Here is an 18,057-nt window from a genome sequence, read left to right on the forward strand (position 1 = left end):
CAGCGCTTGTCCGAGGACGTCTCCGTGGTCACGTGGCCGGCATGACTAGACGCCAAAGGCGCACGGAACGCTGTTACCTTCCCACCGTAGTGGTCCCTATTTTTCTACTTGCATTTTTACGTGCTTTCGAACTGCTAGGTTGGCAGAAGCTGGGACGAGTAACAGGCGCTCACTCTGTTACGCGGCACTCGGGATTCGACCCGCCAAACTGCCAACCTTCTGGTCGACAAGCTCAGCGTCCTAACCCACTGAGCCACCGCGTCCCTTTTTGTACACCATACTGATACACAAATATATGCACCCCAGAGGTTTTCTCAGGAATTCAATGTTAGAAACTTCTGATCTGTAGATTTTCACAGTAGCATTCCAAAACCCAAAGGCTACCTGGTACAGGACTTCCTAGCAGTTGTTTGGGGTGACCTCATCAAATCTAGATTCACTATGGCCATTAATTCTAGGTTTCCTTCTGGAGATAGAAATAATCCCTGCTGTTGCAACTGTTGCTGGATGACTAACTGAAACTATTACTAAATGATAGCTGGAAAGGCAGGTGTCTGATGCTAAGTAGCTCATCAGAGTTGTTGGGCTGTTTAAATTATTGAGAACAATCTGACTGGGGCCCTGTAGGAGTTAGAATCCAAAACAATTGGAAGACAATACATTACCTTGTTACAGATGAAGGTGGATGTGAATGGGGAAGAATGGGTGTTAATTGCATTTATACTTAGAAATTTAAAATACATTCAGCCACGAATGTCGTAAGTTAAGCCATATGGTTGTTGAACTGGGAATCAAGGTATTTTAGGTCATTCCAGTATTCTAATCTCAATAAAATGCCTTGGCTTGGGCATTTCAGAAACTTATCTACAGCAATTCTTTCTGGTTGGTCCCATCATTGCCCCTTGTTTCTTTCTCCTCTTAATGACAGAAGTCTGCTACAGCAATGAAAGATTTATTGGTATCCTAAAATTGGGTGCTTGCACCAAGTAGATGAAAGGTCTTCCAACTGGAAAGAACTGAACTTATTGTGAAGGTCTCAATTCCTCACTTTAATCTTAAATGAACATCATTAATGTTCATGCAGTCATATATTCAGTCACATGTACTGTATTGATGTATGATGTGGGAACTGATCCAAGATTTATTCTCTTTCTTTCTTTTTCTTTTTTTTCCACAGATTGATGCATTAGGCAAAAGAAGCAAGGAAGCAGAAGCGGCATTCCTGAATGTCTACAAGAGATTAATTGATGTTCCAGGTACACTGACTTACTGTGCTGTTCTAAAAAGCAAGCATGTTTATGGGCTTAAGTTCCATTGGACATTTTCACCTTTGCCTGGTGTGTTTGGCTGCAGGATTAAGAGGTATTTCTCCTCGGCTGTTGCCTGGCCTGAAACACTCTGTGATGCAAGAGAGAGAGAAGCAGGAGATGCTAGCTAGCTGAGTTATTAACTGATTCTTTAACTCTGCCAGTTTTTCTGTTCGTGTTCAGTTCTTTCAAGGTCAGATTTTTCTAGGATCTGCTGTGAGCATGGATGGCTGCATAGCCTTTGAAGATTTAAAACACACTGGAAAGTTTATTTAACAATGCGCACTTTCATATGCCTTTTTCCAGTTTGTTCTTAAGTCTTACGATTGACACGATCAGGAAATGTATCTTGAAATAATGAGCCTTGATTCCCTGATGTGGCTTATTATAATTATAAAGCAAGATGTTTTCCTGTGGGTGTTTGGCCTTTATTCCTAGCATTCTGCATTCCAGGCTCTTCTCTCTTTCTCTGCGTATAATTCATGTATGGAATGTTCTTAGACCACTCAGCATAGCTTATACTACTTATAAATTCTATTTGTATCCATATTGAGATAAAAGGAATCTATAATGCAAGCATTGAAACCCTATTTGGAGTATTCTACTGTGCCTTTTGCTGCTAGAATTTAATTTGAGTTCGGGTCTGGATGGGAAGGAACAGGCTCAGGCTTAACCCCTCCAAGACCGAGTGGCTGTGGATACCAGCATCTCGTATTGTCCAACAAGTTCCATCTCTTTTGATGAGGGGAGGTATTGCCCCCCCTCAGAAAAGGCTCCCAACTTGGGTGTCCTGGATTCACGGCTTAATTTGGAAGATCATCTAACGGCCGTGACCAGGGGAGCCTTTGCACAGTTGCGCCCCTTTTTGGACCGAGATGCCCTATGCACCGTTACCCATGCCCTCGTCACTTCTCGCCTGGATTACTGCAATGCTCTTTACATGGGGCTGCCCTTGAAGAGCACCCGGAGGCTTCAACTGGTGCAAAATGCGGCCGCGCGGGTGCTTATGGGAGTATCTCGGTACTCCCATGTTACACCATTCCTGCGCAAGTTGCATTGGCTTCTGGTTACCCTCCGAGTGCAATTCAAGGTGCTGGTAATAACCTTTAAAGCCCTACATGGCTTAGGCCCGGGGTACTTGCGAGACCACCTGCTGCCATTGTCAACCTCCCATCGCCCGGTTCGCTCCCACAGAGTCGGCCTCCTCAGGGTGCCGTCGGCCAGGCAATGCCAGCTGGCGACCCCCAGGGGGAGAGCTTTCTCTGTGGGCGCGCCAACCCTCTGGAATGAACAACCCCCGGAGCTGCGGACGGCCCCTGACCTTTGGTCCTTCCGCCAACCAACCTGGTTGTTCCAACAAGCGGGCCTGGACTGACTACGGCTTTTAATTAGGCTTTTTACTGGGTTAAATTGTCTTGTATTTATTGCATTTATTGTTTAATTCTTTTTTAATTTTTTTACTTTATGTTTTTTAATTTTTATGGTGGTGAGCCACCCTGAGTCCTCAGGGAGAAGGGCGGCATATAAATTTAATAAAATCAAAATCAAATCAAATCAAATCAGAATGTTTGAAAATGCAGATGGCCAGACATGATTTGTCTGGATCCAACCCTTCTAATTGGTGGGATGGGGTAGCCTGTACTTATCCAATGTACTATCCTGCCTTCATAGAGGGGGAAATATTTGACCAGGGCATATATGTACAAGAGATATGAACAGGCTCAGACTATGCTGTAATCATCCTACTTAAAATCTGGCTTATGTGTATTGGGTTTTATAGAACTATATATAGAACCTCTAAAAAAATAGGACAATAAAAAGCTGTCTTAAAACTAACTCAAACTTTTTCGGTTTCTATAGCCCAGTAATTTTAATTAATAGATTTTTTTCTTTGATCTTTTAGAGTAAATTAGTAAAGCATAGTAAAATGCTAAGTCTTTTCCTATCTAGTTTAGAGATGCTTGAGATTTGAACCAAGGACTTCCTAATATAAAGCCTGAGCTTTGCATATACCTGGCAATTGCTAGTTTATAGGTATGCTGGCTGGCTGCCAAAACATGCTTTCAGACACTAGGTATGCTGAAATGGAAAGAAGTGACTTTTTAAGGAGAATACTTCATGATTGATATTAATTACACGTAATCATTTAATGACTGGTTGCTTAAAGTTATGATGGACACCCTTCCCAAAAGCTACTTATAACCCAGTTTGGATGGAGGGGGCACACAGATACGCACACGTACGTCACGTGACCGCATTTCGGGTACTTGGCAACCAACTCACCTTTAAGGTTGGTTGTGATATTCCATGGCCACCTGTATTTACGACAGTTTCAGTGCCCTGGGATTATTTGACTGCCATTTGTGATCTTCCAGCTAGCTTCCAACAAGCAGTATCAATGAGGGAAGCCAGATTTGCTTAACAAAAGTGGCCAAAAAAAAGGAGAGTCTAAAATCAGATGTGGTCACATGATGACTCACTTAATGACCAAGCAGCTTAGCGATGGACGTTCCAGCCCAAATTGTAGTCCTAAGTCAAGGACTACCTGTAATAATAAATGGAGGAAAAAGCCCATTCACCTACTGGCAAATCAGTTTGGAACCGGAAATGGGGTATATTTCTTAGTCATGTTAGGCTCTAACATGCACATGATATTGTACCATTTCTCAACAGTTTAAAAGCTTAACATTTCTCTCTCCCCTTAACCCACAAATTGTCATTGCTGTAAAAATTGATTGGCACTCTTGTGGCAGATTCTGTGGATTCTAATGACTGATTGAACGTATTCATTTTATGCCTGTAGTAGGCAGGGGAGATTATTTCTGAATATTGTATACATTCCTTAAGTTTTTCCCCTTCTGAGAAGCCATTGATATGGCATACTTAAATAAATACATATACCAGTGGACTGGAAGCATCTCTTGACCCCGCCTGTTACATTCACCCAATAGCCTGCTGATCTGCTAAAGGAGCACTTCATATCTGGCACTCTTATCAATTTCATGATTTCATAAAATAAACCAATAGTGCAACAAATTAATATAATGCAAGCTGTTGCCAAGTATTGTGACAAAAGGAATAAGGGGTCCAGATAAGGCTACCCAGGTCTCTGGTTTTAAGATTTTGGACACCTTAACAAACCACGTGTGTCCTGTTAGATGCTTGTATGATAAATTTTAGTAAGTCACGAGGCCAGAGCTCCAGTTTAGTATTTTTAGCTGATTTGCTGTTTCTATTCATCCCTAATCTGATTTTTATTTTTGTTATTGTTGTTCCTAATAATTTTTTTTCTTCCTTATCCCCTTGAGCTATTATTTTCTGACAATGCCATCACTGCAAGGATAAAAAGGTAGCTGTTGAGGACAAAACATCCCTGAGAAATATCTGTTTGACAATAGATAAGAAACTATTATAATTTGGTTTGTGCTGCAAAAAGTTGTGGGTACTCTGACACTGGAGGTTTTTAAGAAAGAGATTGGAAAACCTTTTATCTGAAATGGTAGGGTTTCCTGCTTGAGCAGAGGGTTGGACTAGAAGATCTCCAGGTCCCTTCCAGCTATGTTATTCGGTTATTCTGCATTTTCAGTTGCCTCTGTTCAGTTATGATAGACATTTCTAAATAATATAGAAATTAAGCAGCTGATAATATTGATGATGTATTCCGTTTAATTCAAGGTCTCCTTTTTTGTTGTGGGCAAGCATGGTTCTGAACATCCGTTACAACAAACTTATCAGTTTTAGGCAGCATTTATAACCAAAGAGTTTAATAATTTAAAGAGTAACAGCATTTCTGTTTTTAGAAAATTTCCACTGTTAAATAAATGCTCTTTGCTGGTTGCCACTCCAGAAAGATACAGGGATGAGACTAAACAAAATCAAAACTGTCTCTAGAACAGAGGTCCCGAAACTTTTGGGCGCCAGGAACCAGTTCTGTGGAGGGAGGTTTCTCCATAGACCGGAGAGTGCGTGGTTTTGTGTGTTGCCTGCAACTCGCGGATGGGGATTGGCTTGTTTGTGCGGACTGGTTGCTGGCATGCTGCGGCCCAGTACTGGTTGACAGACCAGGGGTTGGGGACCCCTGCTCTAGAATGTTAAAAAATGTAGAGCTGCAATTCTGATATCCCTGGGAAGAATCAGTGTAGTTTGTATGCTCCTTTTCATTCAGGGGCTGTTGTGATTCAGGGTCAGCCTGTGGGTTCGGCAGTTGGGTCAGACGACTCAGAGGAGGAGGAGGGGGGTGTTGGAGATGTTGCTGAGGGTGTTGAAGAGCTTGCTGATGAGAGCCCTCAGCCAGGCCCCTCCCACCTGGTCACGACGGAGACCCAGCTGTGTGAACCTGACAGCGTGGATGAAGATGACCCACAGCTGGCCCTGTTCAAGGACGCCCGACGCAGGAGGCAGTCAATCAGGAGTAAACAGAGGAAGGCAATGGGGCACCTCGGAAGGAGGCAGAGAGAAGCCACGCCCTAAACTGTATAAAAGGGGAATGCGTGGGAGGGCTGGTTTGCTGAAGTCAACTGCTTGAAAAGCTCCTGTTTCTTGGTTCGTGTCTTGTTTGTTTTTGTATCAATAAATTTGGCAGGCTTAGTTCCAGCCTCTTGCCTTCTTGTAAAAGGGGTTGTCCCTGCGTTTTCTGCAGGGCCGGTAGCAGGCTGGTACAGAACACAGGCAAGGAGATGTGTAGCTGGAAAATTTGATGCACCCTAACAAGCCATAAAGCTAGTTTGGTGTAATGGTTAAAGCCTCAGGCTATAATCCATTCATCCCACCTTAGGCACAAAGCCGGCTGGGTGTCCTTGGATCAGTCACTTTCTCTCAGGCCTAGATGGCAAACCAGCTCTGAAAAAGGTTGCAAAAAACCTTGCAGTTTCTGAGAATCAAACCTGATTGAACATAAAAAAAAGACAAGATATCTCGGAAAAACACCCCCTGCTCAGGCAGGAAACCCTATACCATTTCAGACAAATGGCTGTCCAGTCTCTTCTTAAAGACTTCCAGAGTTGGAGCATTCACCGCTTCTGGAGGCAGGTTGTTCCACTGGTTAGTTGTTCTAACTGTCAGAAAATTTCTCCTAAGTTCTAGGTTGCTTCTCTCCTTGATTAGTTTCCATCCGTTGCTTCTTGTCCTGCCTTCAGGTGCTTTGGAGAATAACTTGACTCCCTCTTCTTTGTGGCAGCCCCTGAGATATTGGAACACTGCTATCATGTCACCCCTCACCCTTTTCTTCGTTAAACTACACATACCCAATTCCAGCAACCGTTCCTTATATGTTTTAGCCTCCAGTCCCCTAATCATCTTTGTTGCTCTTCTCTGTACTCTTTCTAGAGTCTCAACATCTTTTTTACATCATGGTGACCAAAACTGGATGCAGTATTCCAAGTGTGGCCTTACCAAAGCATTGTAAAGTAGTTACTAATACTTCACGTGATCTTGATTCTATTCCTCTGTTAATGCAGCCTAGCACTGTGTTGGCTTTTTTGGCAGCTGCAGCTGCAGTTAAATAGTTCTGCTTTCTCCCTGTTGCTTGTCACCTTCTTGCCACTTTCCCCCACTAATGGACCAATCATTTCCTTAACTTTTTTTTGTTTTTTACATGTTGAAAGAAGCTTTTTTGTTATTTTTGACTTTGGTCACAAGTCTTAGTTCATTTTGAGCCTTAGCTCTCCTCACTTCATCTTTGCAGGCACGGGCTATTTGTTGATATTCTGCCTTAGTTATGTTCCCCTCTTTCTACTTTTTATACTTGTCCTTTTTATCTTTCAATTTATCAGAGAGTTCTTTATGCAGCCATGCTGGTTTCTTTTGAGAGCTGTTATTTTTCTTCTTTGTTGGTATTGTGCTAGACTGGGCCTTTATTATCTCACTTTTCAAAATTTCCCAAACTTCTTGAGTTGTTTTCCCCTTTAGGATTCTCATCCATGGAATCCTTCCCAAGCCCTCTCTTAAATTTATTGAAATTAGCTCTTTTAAAGTCCAAGACTCTAGTTTGGCTGTGTTCTATTGCTTGTGCTTCCAGAATGTTGAATTCCAATATTGCATGATCACTTCCCCCCAAGGTTCCTGTAGCTTTGACACTTTCTATCATTTCATTTCTGTTGTTGTTGTTGTTGTTGTTGTTAGTTGCGAAGTCGTGTCCGACCCATCATGACCCTATGGACAATGTTCCTCCAGGCTTTCCTGTCCTCTGCCATCTTCTGGAGTCCATTTAAGCTCACACCTACTGCTTCAGTGACTCCATCCAGCCATCTCATTCTCTTTCGTCTCCTTCTTCTATTGCCCTCAATCTTTCCCAGCATTAGGCTCTTCTCCAGTGAGTCCTTCCTTCTCATTAGGTGGCCAAAGTATTTGAGTTTTAGCTTCAGGATCCAATATGGCTAATCCCCTGGTTCCCTTCTCTACTTTTTGGGAGAGAAAGTTGTCTGCTAGGTTTGGCAGTTCCTTCATCATGGATAATTTTGTCTCTCTAATCTGGCACTGCCAAACAGTGAAAGCGCACCTTCTCCACAAAAGACCCTCCGGGCAATGTGGATTCATTAATTTTCTGGGAAATAATGTATCAATTACATCAGGATGCATTTGAATATTTGGAAGCCATTACGCTACTTGGTCTGTGATGCATTTTTATTTGTGGAAGGGTGTATAAGAGCGTATTATGATAGTATTTACGGATTTCCATGCCTGCCTCTCCGTTCCTCGTAATGGTTATGTCAAGTAAATAAAGCAGAACAATTGTCAGTGGGCCAAACTGGTGTCCCAGGTCTAACTGTATCTTCTGCTCTGCATCATCTCTGGGAATGCATTTCTTTGCTTATCTCTGGCATATTGTCTCTTTCTCTGTGTGTACGTGTGTATGTATATGTGTGCGTCTGTGTGTGTCATAGTTATGGATATTGTTGAGAATTCCCAAGGGCAGAATAAAGGGTCACTTAAGACCTCCTTTATGCCTCTTAGTGCTGCTGATTTGTGCATTTGAAAGGACTTGCTCGAGGACACTCTTTTCCCCAGCTCTTCCTTCCTTCTTAGAAGTTGTGTGGGAGGGAGATTTCTCGAAAGAAAGCAGGCGCTGAGGCACTTTTGCTTGAAGACCTGGTTTTGGAAAAGCAGATACAACCTCTCTGAAAGGATTTGAAGCGCAGAGAATGAATTATTTTTAGAGCCAGCCCTTTGGAAGCCATTACCAGCTGTATAAAATATTAATTGCCTGTGTGGTTCTGCTCATGTTTCATAACGGTCTGTCTGACTGTTGTCAGTGTTACAGGGGCCTGTAATGAAGTCCTTTTGTTTTACCATTCGATACACACCCCCTCCCCGCACCCCCCATCCAACCCCAGGAGATGAATGAGTTACCGTTCGGCAAATTGGAATTTAGCAAGATAAATAGAGATTGCCAGCTTTGTTGTATTAGAGCCGTGTGCATCTAGCATGTGTTGCAGGTAGGGAAAAATAATACAGCTCGGTTGGTTGTGGGTTGGCATAGCAGTATTTGCCCTATTGATAACAACTGCAGATCCACAATTTTTGTGTAGATCCTGGAACTTTCAAGGATTCTGTACAAATGGGAGAGAAGTTTTTGTGTTTTTTTTAAAACAAACCGAGAAAAAAAACAGCTCTGCTTTAATGAAAATCCATAGGAAATAAATAAACTTGGAATACCAAAACATCCAATCAGCCAATGGAAAAAATGCCGTCTCAGCCCAAGGCAATAAAATGGTGGGGTCTTCTAGAAAAGGCCTTGGAATGCTCTCACCTGCTGTACTCTGGCTGTTGTACTGAAATGAGGACGATCAAGTATGTTTTCCCTTGCACTTTTGGGAACGCTGCACCATTCTAAGCAAACAGGAAAAAAAAGAAAGAAAAAAAAGAGAAAGGCCTCTTAAATTTGGCTGCTTTAGTCCATCACTCTGGCCGACCTACCTCTTCTTTCCTCCCACCTTTGGATTTTAGAAGAATGTGGATAAGGTTCTCCTGCACTTGGTCTGTTTCTCTGAACATAGATTTCACCAGTTCCCAGGGACAGAGAAGGAAGTGATCAGGGTTTACAACTCCCATCTCGCCCCTAACAATTGCTCTTCCTCGCTCAGGGCAGACAAACAAGTATCAGTGAGGAGGGTGAGCAGGGCATAATTCTGAACAATTGCTCGAACCATTGGGATTCTTTACATAGTTATAGATCTCTCTGGCTTGACTCATTTTCCACTGTGATTGATTCCTGTCTCCTTCCCGTTAGTAGACCTGAGCCATGTTCTCAGAAACCAGAAATGAGGCAGCACAACTGTATATATCGATGGAGCAATTTCCAACATCAGAAGAAGAGCTTGTTATTTCCCATCAAGTAATGGGATCATCAAGCAGTGAATAAGTTTAAAGCCTTCTCTGTGACTTGCTTACCTGTCTGCCTGCAGGGACTTATTTAGAACAGAAAGGCCCTCAATTATATGACTACCCAGGTGGCTGTGGGCAATACAGCATACACTTTGTCTGGAGAAGTCCTCGTATTCAGTCCCTGGAAAGACCAGGTCTGGGTTATTGATGTTAGGAAGATTTCTACTCTGCAGAAACACCTACAGAGCTATTAGCAATGAGAGGAGGCAATGCTGGGCAGATTGGCCAGGATAACCTTCGCTCAAAAACCTGAAAACTTGGCTCTTCGATCTGTTTGGTCCAGACTGTGGGGTTGTTAATTTAACTGGGTTTTAGATTTACTCTTGGGGCTTGAATTTAATTTAATTGTTTTATTTGTTTTTAATTTTTTTGTACTCATGGTTTTAACTGCCCTGTAAACCGCCCTGAGTCCTACGGGAATAGGGCGGTATACAAATCCAATAAAATAAATAAATAAATAAATAAATAAATAAATAAATAAATAAATAAATAAATAAATAAATAACTGAGGATAAGGGTTAGAGCATTTCGCTTAGAAGAAACAGGTTCTTCTTGCCACAAACCAGCTCCTTCAGCCAAGACCTGCTTACTTCTACTGTTCCAATGAGTGCTGTACTTAGGTATCCCCTTTTCTGCTTCTCTGGAATCGACTTCCTCCCTCCCTCCCTCCTTTCCCCCCTCCCCACACAAACAACTGGTTCTTCTACTTGTTGCCACCTCCCTCTGTCCCGTTTCTCTCTTCCCCCCCCCCAATATATCACCATTGTATGCAGCTCATTCTTGCTTTTGAATACTGTTGGCTCAGCTGTAAAATGTGGACTGGAGTTTTGGATTCAGAATTGGTCTCCCAATTGCCCCAGCCTGTTTTAACTGTCTTTTTGAACAGCAGCCTAACTGGGAGGGAGGGGTCTTATTAATGTATGAACTGTGCCTGCTATTTAAGTCTTGAGCCGGGCTTTTCTTCCTCCTGTTAGATTAAGTGAGCTGGAATAGGATTGCTCTCTCTCTTTTTTTTCTTTTTTTTTTTGGCAATGACATGGGTGGTCCCAGCATCCTCCCCATCCTGAGGGATTGTCATCATTTTTGCTCATCAGCATGTTAATTGCTGTATGACTAATTATGGCCTGAATTTCAGTTGATTTTCTTAATGAGACAGCTGGGTTAATTATGTAATCATATGATTACATTCGCCTAAAGTGCCCCAGTGCAAAGGAGCCCACGTGGGCGTGTGACATCACTGAGGAAGCAAGACTCACAAGAGGCAGATTGAACACTTCACCTAATAGCACAGGCAGGGGAAAGCAGGAGAGAAGAGCTAAGCTTTGTTTTCTTTTTAAACAGTTTACGGCATTGCTATGCCCGTCTCCAGCCTGGAGCCCTCCAGTTATTGGGCGGCTGCTTCCAGAATTCCCAGGAACCTAACTCTATAGACATTCTGGGAGTTGCAGCTCTAATATAGCTGAAAGAGTCCAGACCAGGGAAAAGCTAATTTTGGGCATGGGCCATGAGTATAGAAGAAGCCCCAAATCAGCTTTTACCAATTTTGTAAAAAATTTTGCATGCTGGATTGCATTCTTAGATTAAAATTAATGGCATGCTTCAGCCCAAATGCTAAGTAGCATAAAATGGTAAATCTCGTGTTTTAATTTTGGGGTGGGAGTTCATGACCCGTGTTTCCTTACAGAGTTCAAGGCAGTTTATGAAGATGATACATGTCAATAATAAAAAAAAGTAGGGCACAAGATACCCATATACAATTGTAAAACCCAGCAATCAATTATTTGGAAGAAGATTATCCAACACACTGCAAAACCACTTTTATTTATTTACTGAAATTATATAACTGCCCATCTCATCCAACATGATTCTGGGCACCATATAACAAAACAAAAAATTAAAACAAATATAAAACCTGACAGGAAAGTTCAAGGAATATCTCCTATCTGACTTATTGGCCTCCTTGTTATCTATTCAGGCAGCAGCATTTGGAAATGGAACTGCTTTATGGAGAGTAATGTTTTGTTTTGGGCATCCCTGCATGCTTTTACTGGAGCAATGTTTTCAAACATGGCAATTTTAAGATGTGTGGATTTTAAGATGCCTCTTCTTCCTCCTCCTTCTCTTCCTTCTCCTCTGAAAAGGGAGATAAAAAGTTCTGGTTCTTGTATTTTTGGCAGCCTCAATCATTGTTATTTGATGCAGTTATAGTGTGCCTTTGATATTGTCTCTCCATCTCCTTTTGAGTCTGCCTCATGTTCTTTGGCCTTCTCTTTTTGTGTATTGCTTGCATGGTATAGAATCCCAAGACATTGTCTCCAGGTGAGCAAACCACTTAACTTGCTGTCTTTGTTTGTAGTTTAAGATTGGTTCTATTCCAGTTATTTCTCTTATGATGCTGGCTGAGGGTACCAGTTTATCCATCCTCTGGGATACCAAAGCCTCCCATTCCAGGCACAGAAAAGGAATTTGCTCTTACGTACCTTGGTGCAGAACGTCAGGACTGCTCTTCTAAAGCCCAAGTTGAAGAGATGTTTCAGGAGGCACAGCATTTGGCAAAGTGATGGAGCTAATTGTGCTTACTAGAACTTTTGGCTTGTTAAAATTAAACTTAAGAAACCTGATTAACTGTACCAGATTTTGTGCCAAAGTGTTCAAAACAAATGAAAGGAACTCATTCAACAGCATAGGTAGAATTTTGGGACTAGTTCAGGATGCCCTACCTTTGAGGCACCCACCCAAAAATCTGCTTAATATGTATGACCGTCCCTCCAAGGTCTTGTTTTCTGTGAGATGGTAATGCTCTGTCTGGGTGGCATATGCTAGTTAACGTGGTAAAAGGCACTTCCACATTTGGGGAAAATTGATGAAAATCCCTCTGCACATAGAAAATATTTTAATTCTAGGCTTTTCTCTGGCATGCTAATTTTATATAATCGGGGATTTCCCCAATTTGTCTAGAGTCGTACCCCCCACCCCCCATGCTCTTTGTTTGATCGCAGTAGCAGTGCATGTCAGATGACTCAACCCGAGTTTTAACTGATGCTTATTTGGGACATACTTTTGGGTTTGAGAGTTCTTAAGTTAGTTGTGCATGTTGTGCCCAGACTCCAAATAAGAGCGATGTGTTTAAATACAGATAGTCCTCAACTTATAGCATTTAGATTTGTAGCACTTAGACTTATATACCGCTTCATAGATTACAGCCCTCTCTAAGCGGTTTACAGAGTCAGCATATTGCCCCCAACAATCTGGGTCCTCATTTTACCGACCTCGGAAAGATGGAAGGCTAAGTCAATCTTTAGCTAGTCAGGATTGAACCCCTGGCAGAGGGTAGAGTTAGCTGGCAATACTGCATTTGAGACATTGTGCCACCACAGCACAATAGAATGCAGAATTTCCATCGTTTGTTATGATGGTCATAAGTCCATCACCCACATAACTGATCCAATGTTACTACTTTTTTATGGCAGTTATTAAGCGAATGCTACAGTCATTAAGTGAATCCATTTTTTGCAATGGGTGGGTGGGGGGTTTTGCTGCAAGTAAATGCTGATTTTTGGACAAAAAATGTTGTAAATAATGGTTATGTGATTGCAGGATGCTGCAGACTAAATTTGGGCCAGTATCTGAGTTTTCATAATGTGATGGTGGGGTGCTCAGCTCTCAGAACTTAGAATCAGAGTTGTAAGTTATTATTGTAATTTTGAATGCTTGCTAAGCAACCAGTTGTAAGTTCGGGACTACTTGTACTTTAGGTTACTACTTGCATATTCGTTCGTTCATTCATTCATTCAATTTATAAAATTATAAAATTTATTGGCAGACCATAGGGTAGCCCCTATGGCTTACAGTCATAAAAGTATGTCTGTACATATATAATTAAAACATAAATAATTAAAATATTAATACATTTTGTTAACATGTAAAATATAATAAATTATGTGGATCTCTCCAATTTGTAATTCAGCTTGGTATTCACTCTCACATCCTCCATCACACTAGAAGTGGAATAATTAAGACTTATTATTATTATTGTTATTGTTGTTGAAGTTGTGTATTAAATTTCAAGACTGCCCCAGTGCATAACACTCTGGGCAGCTTACAACGTTAAAAAGTAGTCAACCAATAAAGCAATAAGAACAACAACAACAACAACAAATGCACTTGGAGAAGACAATGTCATAAACAAATAAGACCCTTTAAGGACTCAATATGCATCATAATTCAAAACCTGAAAGAATAGCCACATTTTTCAAATACTTCTTGGCCATCCTCGAGATAGGAGCTGTAAGAATCTCTGGAGGAATGCTGTTCCAGAAGACAAAAGACACCCTTCCTGGATCTCAAAAATGGAGTGTTTAATGAAAGGGACCTGGAGCATGCTCATTGTGCCAATTGTTTAGGACAGGGGTCTTCAAACTTGGCCCTTTTATGACTTGTGGACTTCAACTCCCAGAATTCCTCAGCCAGCTTTGCTGGCTGAGGAATTCTGGGAGTTGAAGTCCACAAGTCATAAAAGGGCCAAGTTTGAAGACCCCTGGTTTAGGACAAGCAAGAACTATTGGAGGTAGGCAGTCTCTCTTGCACATATCAGAACCATGTTCTTCACAATAATATTTATATTACAAGTTTAAACCCGCCCCTGCCCCCCTCAAGTTTTTTTATGTGTAGTATCCCTGAGGGGGGGAGAAATGGGATATTCCTTTTCTCTCTCAGTTCCTCTGGTTTTTATGTAATTGCTGCAGAACAACTTTTAAAGGTTGTAATTTACACATTTTTATAATGGCTTACAACTTCAGAACATTCTCTGGGAGCATTGGTATATTTAGGTCCCAATGTTTTATACATGTAAGAAAACTCATTGCTCTAACTTGGGTTGGTTTGCATTTACTCAATTAGCATAGCCATGCTTATATAACTGCACATCAAAAGCCCTTTTTATGCATAAATAGATACCCCCCCCCATATCTTATTTTCAATATTCAATATTTTCAATATTTCTTCCTTTTTGAATCTTGAGGCATCAGAATCATTAGGGTTGCATGGAAATGAAATCATGCCATAGTCATTATAACTGTGCTTAATTAAGTTTTCTTTAAGAGAAACTATACAAATTAAAGTGGAGAAGTCTAGTTCAGCATAGCCTCTTTAACATATCCCAAAACAATATTCAAAGCTGCTGACATTTTAATCATTCTTCTCAGCTTAAGCAAAGTTTGGAGCTTAATACAAGGAGATGGTTTTAACATTCTGCTCATACTTTATTCTGTGACTGTTTTGCTTCTTTGACAGTAACCTTTAATAGAGCTAAATTAAATATACATATCCTGATGAATAATTATGAGAGTGCCAACATTTTTACTTACGATATAATGCTTTCCAGGGATTTGAAAATTTATTGACTAAAGGTTTAGTCATTATTCATTTTATAATGTAGTTGTTGGAAGGGAGGGAGGGAGGGAGCTGGTGGTTGATAGAAATTTCCTGGTTAATTGTAGACTAGGAAAGTCGTGCTGATTTATATAGTGTGTGAACCTTTCAAGTGAATATACTGGATCTGCATACAGTATGCATGCATCTTTGATACACCATCTTTGTTCCTATATCTGCTCTATTCCTGTTCTCATAATTGAATTAAATGCAAGCTCTTGCCTCTGTGTCTCTTCCTGGTATTCAGTTTTGGTTTGGAAATGCTTCACTGTACATAAATGGCAACCATAAAGTTGAATGATATGAAAAGATGTAATTAACCTTGGCATTCTCAAAACTGTTCTTCCAGTATGCCTTAAGAAATAAGCCTATGTTCTGGACAATATCTATATTTTGGAATACCTTTTAAAGCACTGCTTATCAAAATTCAGGGAAGTTTGCATGGGTTACTAACAGGGTTAGATGTGCTTATAAATCAGTTGGGACTATGTACTGGCCCACTGGAGTGATGATTTTGAGGATGTTTCAAGAACAGGCATCCTGATCACATTGATCCCTCCTTCCATAGATTGATCAATTGTCCATTAATAAAAATGCCAAATACAATTGTAATACTTTAAAGATGAGAAGATTGATTGTGGCCTAACAGTTTGCACCGTTACCTGTTTGTGAGCAGTTAAGGTGTGTTTCAAGCGTCCTGGTTCGTTTTTGCGATCACAGGCTTTCATTCCTCTAAAAACCCACGAGTTGTAGTATTGTTTTCTCATGATTGCAATTATTGCTTTCCCGCAGGAGTGCATAGCTACAACGTGAATGAGAAGTAAATCCTCTTTCTTATATTACTTAAGCAAAGAAGTAAATCATATTTTTAAAAGCTGCAGGGTTGGCCCTTGAATTTTGTCCAAATCATCACCATCTCAACCCTCCAGTGTACTTGATAACATAGTCTAAGGTTAGGCTTCCCTGAGTTTAAGAACATGTTGCAGCCTCACCTAACCATTTCGTGCAGATGATCAATGCACGAGCAAGCACCCTAAGAGCCTTGCAGGACCTAGTGGCATGGAGGCTGAGGCACGAGCAGAATTCTCCCCAGCACATTTCTGGAAACAAGCTTTTAGAAAGGAGCTGAGCCACCAGAAATAATGTGCTTCTCATTCTCGGATCAGAGAATCAGCCTGTCTGGAAAGATATAGAAATGTAGAGTGGGAAGAGGTCAAACTACCCGCTTACTTCAGGAATCTGAATTAAAGCATCACTGACAAGTGGCTGTCCGGTTACATCAGAAGTTGCTGAACAGTCCCACAGAATTAAGCTTAATATCCCTACCTATCCTGTCCTCTGGCAGAGCACTCTGCAGGTCTGCCTGAATCTAAGCAGGCCTGAAACAAGACTGACAAGTATCAGATGACTGTTATGAGTACAGAGTGGCATAATTAATTGCATTGCTATCTTGCTTGTCACCATTTAAAAGCAGACCCAAATACGATACGGCAACTAACATTCAAATAGTTTCACAACATTAATAGAAGGGAGGTTCTGATGGAAAAATAGCAAGAGCAGATCTGCAGTGCAACTAATTATTGAAGAAAATGAAGAGCTCCCCTTAGCTGACTATGTTTGATTAGAGACTGGACAGTCATCTGTTGGTGATGCTTTGATTTGGATTTCTGCAATGAGCAGAGTTGGAATTGGTGTCCTGATTGGCCTCCTCCACTTTTTTTTTTGTTCTGACTTGCCCAAACATATTAGGGTTAAGATGAGTTTCCTGAAAGGCAAATTCCTCAGTTACTTCTTGGAACTTCTCACTCTCCTAAATGATTTGATTTAGTTGCAGCTGGGCAGTCCGTTTGCCCAGCTGACCAAGGATTCCTGGATTTCATCCCACAGTCCAGCATTAGAGCACATTGTGGACATATTTGTGAATGGAATTTAGGTGTGGATTGTAGAAGGCCTTTACTGCACGGCCTGCAAGGTGAAGGCTATGAATACAGGTAGTTCTCGACTTACAACCACAATTGAGCCCACAATTTCTGCTGCTAAGTGAGATAGTTGTCAATTGAATTTTGCCCCATTTTTTTACAACCTTTCTTGCCACCGTTGTTAACTGAATCACTACAGTTGTTAATTGAGTAACATGGTTCTTAAGTAAATCTGGCTTCCCCATTGCTTCTCAGAAGGTCACAAAAGGTCACATGACCCAGGACACTACAACGGTCATAAATATGAGTCAGTAGCTAAGGAGCTGAATTTTGATCATGTGACCGTGGGGATGCTGCAGCGGTCATAAGTGTGAAAAACTGTCATAAGTCACTTTTTTCCAGTGCTGTTACACGTTGGGATACTGCTGAAGGAGGGATTTAAGGCCCGAAAGAGGATCAAAGTTTGCATACCTCTGACTCCATCTGTCCAATTGCGCTGATTCTAAGCTCACATGAGTAGAGTAAATCTTTGTTCAATATTCTGGTTGTTTAATATCAGGCTTCTGTCTTTAACCTGAATATCACCAAACTCTCCTTATCTGTACTTCTTAGAGCATTCATGCCTCTAACTTGGATAATAGGAACATTGGTTTGGAAAACATCCTTCCCTGTCCCAAAGGTGCTTTTTCAGGAGGCAACTGGACTTTCTGGTTTTTTCTTTGAAGATGTTTCGCTTCTCATCCAAGAAGCTTCTTTAGCTCAGAGTGGTTGGTGGGGAGGGGAAGGGTTTATATTGCTTGCAGACAGCTGGTCATTTGCATTGTTTTAGAGACCCTTCCCTGTCTTATTCCAGATGTTTTATGATTTGGGCCTTGTATTAGCTTGACACAAACTGATCTATTTTAGCCAACCATATCTCTAGAGTATATGGTATGGAAAGTCTTAATTTAGGGTTTCTGGCCTCCCCAATTTGCCACTTTTTAATTGCGTTCCAAATTCTCTCTTGAGTTAAACTGTAT

General features: G+C 41.2%; 1 protein-coding gene across 2 annotated transcripts in view; it reads left to right on the forward strand.

Annotated features, from left to right (window-relative positions):
- CUX1 (cut like homeobox 1) overlaps positions 1–18,057 on the forward strand; it is a 358,099-nt gene that overhangs the window by 163,635 nt on the left and 176,407 nt on the right. For both annotated transcript variants that reach the window (XM_083350660.1, XM_083350661.1), the window contains exon 4: positions 1,178–1,256. In XM_083350660.1, coding sequence (XP_083206786.1) covers positions 1,178–1,256 — 79 coding nt within the window. The remainder of the gene's footprint in view (positions 1–1,177; positions 1,257–18,057) is intronic.

Source organism: Vipera ursinii, assembly GCF_947247035.1.
Source record: "Vipera ursinii genome assembly, chromosome: 1".
In the NCBI taxonomy this organism is placed as follows: Eukaryota; Metazoa; Chordata; class Lepidosauria; order Squamata; family Viperidae; genus Vipera; species Vipera ursinii.